A 13,015-nucleotide genomic window follows, 5' to 3' on the forward strand; every position below is an offset into this window, starting at 1 on the left:
AGGCTGTGTGTGACGCCGTGACGCCAGAGCGCGCGGTAGGCGGAGCGGCGGCCGTCCCAAAGCGCCGCCTGTCGGTGGGGTGGGGTTAGGGCAGCCCCTGCCGCCGGGCCGGGACGCTGCTGTCCCACTGCCCCTCGGCCGCTCCTGCAGCGGTGGAGGAGCCGGGTCCCCGCCGTGGGGCAGCTCCGTGCCGGTGTGACACTGCGGGAGCCGCCCGTTAAACAGCTCCAGCTCCTGCCTGGAGACAAAGCGCTGCTGCAGGGGAAGGGGCAAGAAAGCAGCGACTGGAAGTACTCATTTCTAACGCAGGAATGCGGCTCGGGAGCAGCGCGACACCGGCGGGACCCCGCCTGTACAGAACGGCTGAGGGAGCCAGCAGCGTCTGACGTTTGGGGGGGGGCTTGTCCGCTTCGGGGCTCCTCAGGAGGGAGCCCGCGGTCACCCGTGACACAAACGGCTTCACCCCGCGCAGGTAAAACGCACCACGGCTTCCCGAAGGAACCAGGCACCCGGTCACGTTAAACTGCCCCAGAACCCGACACCCCTCACACCTCAGTAACGCAAAGGCAGCGCAGCAATACCTCCGCCGCAGAACGCCCTAACCCGACGCTTCCGAAGCCCCGCATGCACCCGAGGCACCGCTGGCACACCCGAGGCACCGCTCGCACCCGAAGCCCCGCATGCACCCGAGGCACCGCTCGCACCCGAAGCACCGCACGCACACACCCGCTCTGCATGTGCCAAAGTTTATTTTTTTTCCAAAACTTGTTTCCTCAAATAACGGGATCTGAGCGGTCTTTAGAAAACGAACAGTTCGTGTATTAACAAATTGAGAACCCCCCAGTTAAAACACCCACACAGCCAGGCTTGTGCTTCAGCGTCTGTGTTAAAAAAGTGAATTCACAGAACGTAAACCCCCAAAATGGTTTCCAGTTTGTGGCGAGTGCGTTTCCCACACATTCTGTATTCTTATAAAATGAAGGAACCCATGTAAGGAAACGGCTGTACAAGAATGGATTGGAAAAAAGCCCAAACAACCTAAATTAGAGTAGCTCCTTTTAAATAAATAGCCAATAAAAGGCACAAACCTGTTATGGGGAAAAACATAACGTACAAAACGAGACCTATTAAATAAATAATGGAAAGTGGGGGTTGGGGTGAGGGAAATCTGTTCCAGCACCTATTTTGTCATTGCTCCAAGACGGAATTTCCAGCCAAACATTTGGTGAAGGATTCAACTTAATCACAAGGATACACGCTTGAGATACACCGAAAGAGCCCACGTTACAATTCCTGTTGTAACTGTACCAGTTACTACAATCTCTTTAAATAAATGGTCATGAGGATCTGCATAACGTAGCGATGCGGTAATGTATATAGATCAATGACAAGATACATCTTCAGAGTAATAGCAAGAGGTTTTCTATACTCCTAGCTATCAGTAATGTATAAATGATAACATGTACAGTTTCCATTGCTCAAAAATATAATCTTTTAAATGGAAATAAATGACTGATACACAGTGCCTTTAGATGTTTTCCTTACGATACAAACTACCCCAAACAAAGTTTTGTTTTTTATGTACAAATTAAGCACCGATCCACAGTGCGTACTACTCTAATTGTAACCCCCCCCCTCCCTGCCACACATCAAAAACCCAGATGTGGATACACCCTGTATTCAGTCTCGGAGTACGAAGGTTTTCTGTTGGTTTCTGTGTGGTTTTTTCCTTAAACAAAAGTCCATGTGTTATTTTCACCTATGAGTGTTCCACCGCCATGTGCACAGAACTGAGGTTGCTCTAGTACAGGAGTCCAATGTTTAAAAAAATTCAGTAACTTCTTGGAGGCAAAGTCAAACTATTCCTAGAGAACATTAGAAAACCCCAGTTACTTAAAAAGAGGTACACGTTCCAGTCCGACACACAATCAACCTCTCCAGGTTCCCCCAGAAGTTATGGTATATCCCACACAACAGCCTCCCTGTAGCAGCAGCAAGTCCCAACAGTCAGGCTTGAATGACCCTCTGAAGTACAATAACGCAAAGCACAGCATACTTCACAAGTCGTCCTCCTTATTCAGACAAACCCAGAGCAACATCTTAAGCCAACTACCTGCTCTCTGAAGCATTCAGAACAGGATTCTGATCAAACCAGCTCGAAGGAAACAAAAGGGAAAGTCACATTTATGTACATCTCTCTTCAGTGTTTTACTCATCACTATTCACAACTGCTGCGGAACGACCTTTGTCTTCAAAGTGGTTTGGTTTTTTTTGGAGAACAAGATCTGAGCCATAAAAGCCTCAACAGCATCCCAAGTCCTTGGGTTTTACTTCTAATGCATGGATTAGATGATTTACAAACACAGCACTCTGCCATTTCATGTGTTCCAATACGTGCACAAGGAAGAGGTTGGCAAAAGCAGTCCTGTGCATGTCTCTGCAGAGCGAAGCGTCTCAGTATTTTCTTCATAAGGATAAACCTGAACGCCGTGGTTTAATGTATCAAACATTCTAAATGAGACTAAAAAGAAGGTAGCTCACAAAGTTTCTAGGATGTACTTGGTGGCTGTTTCTCCTTTTATAATACTACATAAATTGGTATCAGACAGCTTTGCTACAAGAAAGCATACCAAAGAACCATTAAAAAAAATCCAGAGCAAATCAGAAATGGTGCAACTACACCTAGGACTAAATCTGAGCCATGTACATTCCAGATGGTCAGAAAGCTCTGCAATAAAGTTCTGTTTGCCAGGCATTTATTTGCATATTTCATTAAAATCATGGATTACTACTTACACAGCTCAGTATGAGAGACCCAACAGCTCACAGCGCGAGGAACTGCCTGCTGGTAGCACTCTCAGCTCTGCCAGTAATGCCCAGACATTGATTACTGCATGTACTGCTCTAATTTGAACTCGAGACCTTTCAATGATGAATAAATCAATGGAATTCACTAATTCTTAAACAAACACAACACAACGACCCACTCTAAATGGCATCTCCTCCCTCATCACGTGGAGGGTAACTATAGGCACTGAAGAACTCATTGGCTTAAAATTGTACAACTGTTCAACCCAATAGAGGTGGATTAAAGCTTGAAGCCCTTTGTAATTCAAACTTGAACATCAAATTGCTACACACCAGTCCAAATTCTTAAAATAAAACCAAAATCAAAGCACATTCAGGAACTCCTTGGTTTAAATCTCTGCAGGGTTACATGTCCCTGGAAGTCAGTGGTTACAGATTCCAAGGGCTGGGGGATGGTTTTTTGTTTTGTCACTTTTGAGTTGTTTCACTTGGCAAAAATATTTCCATAGGGTTAAAAATACTATTTTTGCACTCTTTAGACAGAATTATGCATTTAGGAAGCAGGAATATGAGCAAAATGTGGTATTTTAGAAGTTCTCTGCAGGACAGTTTGACAAAATCCTCAGGCCTATCATAGTGAGAGTCAGAGATAGTTCTGCAATTATAGACTCCCCAGAGCTAAAAGACATGCTGCTTTGGAGGTCTATTTATTGCAACAATAGAAAACTATTATTTTATTTAAAAACTCAGCTTTAATATTAATCATGAGTAGAAGTCATTTTACAGGAGAGCTTTTCACTGAACTCTGCCGCAAAACTTCTGGAAGAAAGGTTGCTCCCAACTCCATTTACTTGATTAACAATTTTTTTCAGTTGTTTTAAAGGTATCACTTTTTATCAGACACTGGAAATAAAAGATAAGGCATTTCCACAGCCAACTGCAGTTCTGGAGGAAGATTGGTAAATACAAAAGACATGCCACAAGTCTGTACGCATCATGAATAGCGTACTTCATAAATTACTTGATTTAAAAGATTTTCCTCTCAAAGAGAGTCTGGATTTCTTAACATAGCATTTTAACCTTGAAATTACTACAGAAGAAAAAGATTACTGCAGCATTAAAGAAAAGATTATCTAAAAGTTTGCACATATTTACATGTTTAAAAATAATTACTTTTATATGATTTACAACTAGGTTCTTATTTCAGAAAAGCAGCACAAGCTATTCCCTACAGCCAGGTAATTTCCATAGAGGTGCCAGGTCACAAATGGCCGCACTATTGCAAGGTTTGCTTCTTTTGACCAAACGGACTTTGTAGAAAAAGTTGGATCTCTTGCCTCTTCTGCACTTAAGATTTTCAAATTGCTCCCACCTGCTGCTCCCGGGGACCTGGCATTCACTGGCTCCCAAAGTTACTCTTCTTGAGCTATGAAAGACACTATCTGCAGAGAAGATACTCGATGGAAACGCAGCTACTGCCACTGGTCAGAGGCTGCATGTGCCGTTCTGTAACACACTTGTTTCCCCTGCTCCATTACAGGCTTTCAGCCCACCACATACCAGTGGAGCAATCTATTATTTTTAATATATATATGTAATGTAATATGTATATATCTTGTTGATTCACAGCATTTCAAACTCACATTATAAAGTTCGCAAATTACTATAAGCTATCCTAATGTGAAAAAGCTGTCTGATTTCACACAATATTGGCCTTATGATAATGCAAGCATTACTCTATCAGAGTATTCATTAGAGCACATAAAAATTTTATTGCTCGACTTCATTTGTGTTGTGTCTTGGTTACAACAGCCACAGAATTTGTATGGAGAAAATAAATAGCTTTGATATCCTCTGTTAACTTCCTATGGTAATCCACTGATGAGTAAGGTTGCAGAGCAATCATGATACCCCTCCATCTCAGCTCTGAAGATGATAATCCAGCTTGAACCTTCTGAGTCAACCTCAATAAAATACAGTTTTCTGCTGAGCAGTTTGAAGGAAGAAAAAAAGATCCGTGAACAAACATTCACACTGCAGTGACTGTTATAAACAAGAACCTTGAAAGCATTGAAATTCAAACTAATATTGTATTATACAGGGAAGAAACAGTTGCCCTGTTCAGGAATACATCATGGAAAGATCAAAATTCAGTCTTGTCTTTTTTGTGTTTTTTTTTTTTTTTTACCAGTATTTGGTTGTTCTCACATCTTGCTGCTTTGGCGGCTCTACATAAATTGTATCTGTGAAGCAGAGATTACATATTAGTCACATCACACATGGCTCCCCAGTGGTTTAATTATGATCTATTCAACTGCCTTCTTGCAAGGTTTGACTTTAAAAAATCCCCAAAGAACATGAAGATGAACATATTTGGAGTACACAGTTTCTTCAGCTTGAATCATCTTGTCCGTGCCTTTTTCACTTCCTTTCCTTCGGGAAGCTGTCACCACCTCTCTAGTCAGCATGACTAAACCAAGCATCCAGCTTATATCACAGGAAATCTAAATTCTATGTATCTTCACCACTCCCATTTTCTTAATACTGACACAGTGAGGAGTTAGCCACTAAATCTGATTTTTACTTTCTTCCTGCATTTACATGCTCTCACTATCTGAATTGGCTTCCTCGCCAGCAAAAGCTGTTGCCCTTGACAGAGGAGCCCCCACTTTCAAATGAAGAAATACATTAGTAGCCCTTCATGAAGCATTTGCTTGGTTTTACCAAGACTGAAGTTTCAATGTGATGTCAAGATTAAGGAAAGCACTTCACCTGAGTTTCAGAAACAGGTGCAAAAGGGTTTGTTGGCCTTAGACCAGGCTGTGTATACATCATTGTCTGGGGTGCCATCAAAGGAGCAGCTCCAACCTGAGGAGGTACCTGTTAGAAAAAAAGCAAACCCCCCACAAAACAGATATATAAAATTCAAACTAATTCTAGTAGATCTTTTTGCTTTGTGAGTAGTAGAAAACAAGCATGTAAACACACACACGTAGTAAAGTCAGAGCTTTTTAAAACCACGCTGTACAGCACTTGGAGCAATCTTTTCCAAAGCACAGTGTGACAAAGCCATCAGGTTTCACACACTATCGATCTTTTGAAACAATACATATAAGTTACAGAATGATTTCACTATAATAATGCCAACCATGAAACCCACTGGAGGAGACAACTCGGTTTTTCAGGAATACAAAGACAATCCCATTTCTTACCATTCCGTATACAGGCACTTGAGGCGTGGTCAGTGGGTACGTGATAGGAGCAGGTACCTTCAATCAAGAAAATCTTCATGTTAGATAAGCTCGTGCATGCTGGTAATAGATACAAAACTGTAAAAAACATCTATTTTTCAATACTTAAAATAACCAATGTATTTACAAGAAATTGACTTACATATCCAGGATAGTGTACTCCATTCTGGCACAGCAAAAGGAGTAAGGACAGAAAATTATTTAAGAGGTATTTGAACTGGAAATTCTAACCATGGGGTGGATTCAAGGCCAGAACTGTCTCTAACTATGCTCAACTCATTTATGAAAACAAAGCAGGAGGAAAAAAGTGCAAGGACAGTAACATCAGTAACTAAGCCTGTTAACTTGGACAGGCTCTCTGCCTAGAAAACTATCACTAGTAAGACTAGAATGTTTACAAGATCCAGCCACATTTGAGGATATTGCTTGCACAGACATTTGTGTGAGAAGCTTTTGGAGGGCATGGAATACTCCTTCTGCCTCCCTTTATGCGAGAGAAAGGCAGAGGAATAAGGAAGCCAGTGACCATTCAGCTTGAGAAACAAATAGTCAGGTCAATGTTGCTGACATACTGGTTTCTGATGTCTGCAACATATCACAATATGAAAAAAGAAAAATGAAGAGCATCTTAAGCTGATAATAGCTTGGAACAGGCTATGCTCACAGGCATAGTGATGCATGCACTTCATATTGCCATGCAGTGTTAAGTAGTGCTCACTGTATTAAAAAAGAAGTGCTAGTTCAAATGCTTCTCTACGAAAGAGTATGGAGACTAAACATGAATTGAAGGGTTGGTGCTCTGAATACCACAGACCAAGCTAGGGCAGTTAGAATCAGTGTCCCAGTATTGGAAAGATGCTCATAGCTGAGCTATTAAACATGAACACATGAAATAAAAACACAAAACCCAAATCCACAGTGATCCATGTATGCTCAGGTATCCTTTAGCCTCCAAAAATAAAAACACATCAGTGTTCTAACAGGTTTGAGAGCTCCAAGTGGGGATAAAAAGGTTTTATGGTCTCACAAGTTTCACCTAAGTGCTATACAACTCAGACATCCTCCATCTGAATTCTGACTTTTGTTTAAAACCAATACTGGATTTGAGATTCTATTCAACTCTGATAATTCTGAATGAGCATACTCATGTAAGATGAGGAAAATAAGCACTACAAGCAAAGCTACTATTATTGGAAAATAAAAGTCAGACAAAGAGCAGTCCACAACTCATGTAGTAATTGCCCTAGCTGTCCCTCTAAGGCAGCTGTATTTCAGAAGGGGTTTGTATTTGTATGAATACTTGAACAAAATTCTTTTAAAAGAACAGGGAAAGTCAGTTGCTACAAATATCTCTCCAAGGAATAAAAATTCTTCATTTAAATAACTATAAGCTTCCACTTAGTATTTTGTACTGTGTTAAAAATAGGAAGTTGCTGCTGAGCACTACCGAAAGGCCGAAGTGCTGCTTGACCTGATAATTAAAGGTTGCAGAAGTGTTTCATGTGATAAAATTGAAAAAGGAATGAAAAATGGAAGGAACAGCAGTTTTGCCCTTGAAATACATTTTTAGATCTCTTTAAGGTGCATGTGTGTGTGGCAGGGAGGGGAGGGAGGATGGGAGCATCTCAAACATGCATGTGAGAAATTTTCTGGTTTGAGGTCATTTGTTTCAATTCCAAAAGAATTTATGAACTGAGATACATCTCAAGTGAAAGGCTGATTATTCAGGTCTTTAACAGACAAGTTCTACATTGAGTGGAAATATAATATACTAAAATCTCTACCTTATTCAGTTTAAGAAGCAATCCTACAAGCATTCCCCACGGCCCCCACTCTTGTCCCAGGCAACCTTTGCTATACTTTTAAAGTTAATACAAGTAGGGAAGTAGCATTTGCTAGAACAAAGTGTGATTTCAATAATAGAGGAGTTACCATATGTGGAATAGAGGGTAAGGGAGTAGGGCTCCATGTGGTCAATGTGTTTGTTTTTGCTTGCCAGTTCGTTCCACCAGTAAGTTTTTTCTCTGTAGGCTGGGTCCACTGCATATCCGATCTACAATGAAACTGTGCTATTAGTTCTCAAAGTCAACAACTAGAGTAACAACAACATAATGGAAAACCAAAGCATGCCTTAATACAGGTACACAGCTGAAATCTACAGGTAGAGGAAACACTGAGGATTTCAGTAACTACTCACGGTTCAAGTATGATGTCTGAGGGTTCTGATTTACGTTAAAAGTAAACTATCATTACTGCACTGTACAGCATAATTAGAGTTTTATGTAACTGCAAGATCTTCTATGGTGCTTCATAAAATACTTACATAAAAACACAGTAAGTGCAAAACTAAATTCATTGAACTGCTTCCAAGTTAAGGTTGACCATTTTGGAGTAACTGACCACGAACTCACTGTTTCATTGCTGGTTTTGGTACCAGATTACTTTCAAGAGTTGAGACTCTTGCCATGTTAGTGCTGGTAAACTGCCAGAGACTATCAAATACTCATGTGAGAACATTATAAGTACATGTATGCACTTACTTTTTGGGCGGAGTTCCTCCAAAGCCAAGATCTAGGGGGAGAGGGAAGGGAGAAGAGAAACAGACAAAATCCTTAAGTTTTGGGTTGTTTTTTTTTGGGTGGGGGGGAGCTTGTTTTGTTTTCAGTAACAAATGGGAAAGTTAAGATTTAAAAGCTTCATACTTACTTCCCACTAGATTAGCAAGTGAAGAATCGAGGTCGTTTGCCAGAATTTTTCCATTTTGCTGGCTGGCTAAAGGGGCTCTTTGATTCTGTGGTGGTCCTGTGGGTTGCAATACATCATCTAGAAGGGTAAAACCTAAAGGAAGAACAAAAAAAGCAACTGTTAACCAAAGTTCCATTGCATTTCACAAAATACATCCATAAGCCATCCATTATGGCATCCATAAGCCATACATCCATTCCATCCATAAGGGAGGTATTTTCTTTATAGAACACAAAGTAGTTTGACTATTTACAAGTGGAGGTTCAACCTGCTGAAAGTGTTTAACACTTGGACTGAAGCATAAATTAACCTCTGGGTTTTTTTGTACAATCCTATACTGTAGCCACTAATCATTAGAATCTTTAATTTTCTTCATCAGTAACATGTTATTTTTAAATTCAGATGAATGTTCTCAAACTGAAGAAGGGAGGTTGTTAAAGACAGTTTCTAAAATAGTCTTGTAAAAATAAATCAGCAATTTCATGATACTGCTAGTATCCTGAATGTACGCAAGAGTTCCTTTGCTGTATGTTCATAAGGACTTTGAATACATAGTAAAATACCAACAACCAAGAGAAAGATCATAATTCAGCTATTCTTCAAGCAGCACATTTTTATATATACATTTATAAATACATTCTACATAAAGTACAATGCATTTCAATGAAGTTAGAGGAAACTCATTATCATGTATCAAAAGAAAACACTGAAGTCATAGGCACTGAAAACAGACTAACATAAACTTACCAGTTAAAAGATATCCAGAGGGCCACATTCAAAGTTCATTCCCCAAAAGAGGAGAAGAAACAGTTATTATTACAGTATACGCGATTACGCAAAGCTAATTTTAACTTGACAATCAGCTCAATTGTAATTATCTATCAGCTCTATAATCAGCTTGCAAATGTACTATGCTCTTAAAGTTGGAGCCAGTCCAGAGGAGGCCACGAAGATGCTCAGAGGGTTGTAGCACCTCTCCTATGAAGAGAGGCTGAGAGAGCTGGCCTTGTTCAGCCTGGAGAAGGCTCTGAGGAGACCTCAGAGCAGGTTCCAGTGCCTAAAGGGGCCGACAAGAAAGCTGGGGAGGGGCTTTGAACAAGGGCCTGTAGTGACAGGACAAGGGGGAATGGCTTAACCTGACAGAGGGGAGATTTAGATTAGGAAGGTGCTGGCACAGGTTGCCCAGGAAAGCTGTGGCTGCCCCATCCCTGGCAGTGTTCAAGGCCAGGTTGGACAGGGCTTGGAGCAACCTGCTCTAGTGGAAGGTGTCCCTGTCTATGGCAGAGGGCTGGAACTGGATGAGCTTTAAGGTCTCTTCCAACCCAAACCAGTCTGTGATTCTAAATTTAAACTGCAATAGCAATTATGTTAAACTGTTAAGCAAGTGTTGCCTGGAGGGTATAAATTAGTCATGAGCTGGTTGTTACCATTTGTAGTCCTGCACTCTGGTGCTGTAGATTTTCCTCCAAAAACAGCATCAAAGTCCACGTTAATTGTTGGAGGAGCTGAATGAAGAGGAAAACCTGGAAAAAAATGGTTAGAGTATTCAAATACAGCCATGGAGTAATGCCACTCATCACAGTCAAACTAGAAAGTTAAAAAATATTAAATTACCATCAACAGTCAGAGGATGACACACAGAAGCATATGTAGGTGTTTGACCACTAAAGTCATCTTTGTAAAAAGAGAGAAGAAAATCAGATCAGTTTGAAAGAGAAAAAGAAAGAAGAGAATCAAAAATTAAGTCTTTGTTTTAGAGTTTTTAGTGATAAATGAGGATTTTTTTTTATTGAACAAATTTGAAAAGCTCAAGCGGCTCCTGCATTCCCCATTACAAAACAGCAAAAAGGTTGCAGTTTGAAAGGAAGCAGCAAAAATTCCAGCAACATTACAAGTCTTAGGGTATCTATGCTGGGCAAGCTGAACACGATAAGGAGTTGTTTCAACTATAGAAATAAATTTTTAAAGAAACATATCTTTTGCTACGTCTGGAATTACTGCACCATTTTCACTTTTTAATAAAAGTGAAGATAGGTCCAAAGCACAAAAAGATTACAGGGCCCAGTTTTTTAGCATAATCATCACCAGTTGCAAAGAAATGAGTTTTGTTTGGTTAGGTTTTTACCACTAAACAGTTCCACCGTTTGTTTGGAGGAAAAAGCAGAATTGATGAAAGGGGTGGCAGATTTTACAGCTTCTTCAACTGGCTTCATGTCAAAGATGTCCAGATGAGGTGGAGAACCAACACAACCATTTGAGGACGAGAAAGGACCTTTCAGGTGCGGAAGTGAAGGAAAGAATACAGAGTACAAATAATGGAAAAGGAAACCAGACTGAAATGATTGAATATGAGAATCTCTAGACAAAGTCAAATCCTAAACATTCCACCTAGTGATCTGCCCATTAAAAGATTCAAATTCTTAGTTTCAGATTAAAAAAAAAACCAAACAGCTCTATTTAGGGAAAATAGTTGTAGTATTGACATCGGGTGGGAGAGGAAGAATGACACAACATTCACCAACTAAAAAAGCTAGCAACTACATTTCTGGCTTCAAGAATCTACCTTTTAAATAGCACATAAAGGTAATCAATTCTACCTATTAAAATACCAATGCTTACAATAGTGTTAACATTGTCTTATTTCAGCATTTAACACATTTCTTTGACATCTATCCTCATTATACATTGGAAGGATTGGTGAGAGTACAGAGAACTTTGTGTACAAGAAGCTGAAAAGAACAGCTATGTTGTAAGAACTCTGAAGTCACCAACATCTTTTAAATGAAAAGTATATTAAATATCACTTAATGGAATGGGAATACTAGTCCAGCATCTTTTCAGTTACATCTGGTTAGTTTGTATTTCCCAGCATCTTTACACTTTAATTTTTTAGTTACATTTCTTCTATCTGTTCCCTTTTATTAAATATCTCCATTTTATCTACTGCAAATTGACACTACTGCTATGTGTTAAAAAAGGTAACTTTTCTGTAACAGTTCACCAGAGCTTTCAGGTGACTTATATTTGGTCAAGGACAGAAATGTTTGGATGCAAAGTAATTAAGGTTTAAGATGCACATTCAACTAAATATGAATTTGTATTTTATTCTTGTATTCCAAGAATTCACCTACTGCTTAGTCAAATCATGGTATCAGCTCACCTCCCCAAGCACTGCTTGGTGATGTGGGTATAACTGGAGTACTCTGCACAGCTGGAACAAATGCAGGCTGAAGATCAAAAAGGTCACTAGAAAGATTGGGCATGCTGAATAAGAAGAGAGAGGGAAACATTAAGATGTGTAGTAGGCACTGTATTCCTGTGTTGTACGAACATTCACACCCATCTGACTTTCTCTTATTTACTAACAGCCCACCAATAATAGTAATACAAAACAAAACTAGTAATTAAGTACTTATTATTGGCTGTAACCAAAATTTCTGGGAATACACTAGGAAAGCATCAGCAAAAGGTTATTCTGGAGAAGCACTTGAGAAGCTGCAATTGCTTTGCAGCTGACTGTGGAGCTACAGGCCAGTGCAGTAATTTCTGCTGGCTTCAGAAAGCCAAGTATCTCTCACCTATTTGTTGTGGGTGCTGGTACTGAAAAGAGGTCAACAGCTACAGTGGTATTCACACTTTTTTCTGATAAGGTGCTTGGGGATGCTGATCTGGAAACGGAATTCGATACTACAGAAATCTCTCTTAATCGCTGCTCCTGAAAGATGAGATACACAGTTTGTATTTTTGTCAGGAAAGAATCTTCAATAGATCTCTATAATTCCAGAGACAAACCAACTCTGCATTACCATTAAACTTTGCTTTCACACTCCAAATAGTTTTAAGATGCGACCTCCAGATGACATGAGCAGAGTTGCTTTATTGTTAAGGCATGTGTAGAGATGTTAAAGCAACGCAAGAAAAATTTCCAACTGCCCCACTTGTATATGCCTGGGACACAACAGAATTACAGACTTAGCTTTCACCAAGAGAAGCATTTTGCCATGACTGAGATTTTATAGTGAGTATGTTCTCAGGAAACAGTATTATAAATGGGTTAAAGGGACCTAAGGACCAGGATTCAGGCCTTAGTAGAGAGGTATTATCAAGAGGACTACTCAACAAGTACCAACAAGCAAACAAAAGCACATCAAGGAACCAAGAGAGAATACAATCCAAATGTTACATGTTACCACACTTCAAATATGTTATTA

At 40.0% G+C, this 13,015-nt stretch overlaps 1 protein-coding gene across 6 annotated transcripts in view; it reads right to left on the bottom strand.

Moving 5' to 3' along the window:
* Positions 1-1,399: 1,399 nt before the first annotated feature.
* The window catches only part of LOC134157942 (phosphatidylinositol-binding clathrin assembly protein-like), a 29,021-nt gene continuing 17,405 nt past the window's right edge, over positions 1,400-13,015 (bottom strand). The window contains exons 11-22 of one of the 6 annotated variants that reach the window (XM_062607417.1): positions 12,383-12,519; positions 11,965-12,068; positions 10,930-11,076; positions 10,419-10,478; positions 10,232-10,327; positions 8,766-8,882; positions 8,600-8,630; positions 7,992-8,112; positions 6,202-6,225; positions 6,021-6,077; positions 5,581-5,688; positions 1,400-5,051 (exon numbers count right to left, since the gene is read on the bottom strand). In XM_062607417.1, coding sequence (XP_062463401.1) covers positions 5,037-5,051; positions 5,581-5,688; positions 6,021-6,077; positions 6,202-6,225; positions 7,992-8,112; positions 8,600-8,630; positions 8,766-8,882; positions 10,232-10,327; positions 10,419-10,478; positions 10,930-11,076; positions 11,965-12,068; positions 12,383-12,519 — 1,017 coding nt within the window. In that variant the 3' untranslated portion in view covers positions 1,400-5,036. Of the gene's footprint in view, positions 5,052-5,580; positions 5,689-6,020; positions 6,078-6,201; positions 6,226-7,991; positions 8,113-8,599; positions 8,631-8,765; positions 8,883-10,231; positions 10,328-10,418; positions 10,479-10,929; positions 11,077-11,964; positions 12,069-12,382; positions 12,520-13,015 lie in introns of those variants that run through there. The other 5 variants (XM_062607419.1, XM_062607418.1, XM_062607421.1 and 2 more) reach the window with 5 other exon arrangements.

The sequence above is a fragment of the Pezoporus occidentalis genome, unplaced genomic scaffold (genome assembly GCF_034315485.1).
Source record: "Pezoporus occidentalis ecotype Australia unplaced genomic scaffold, CSIRO_AGI_Poc_V1 ctg123, whole genome shotgun sequence".
NCBI lineage: Eukaryota > Metazoa > Chordata > Aves > Psittaciformes > Psittacidae > Pezoporus > Pezoporus occidentalis.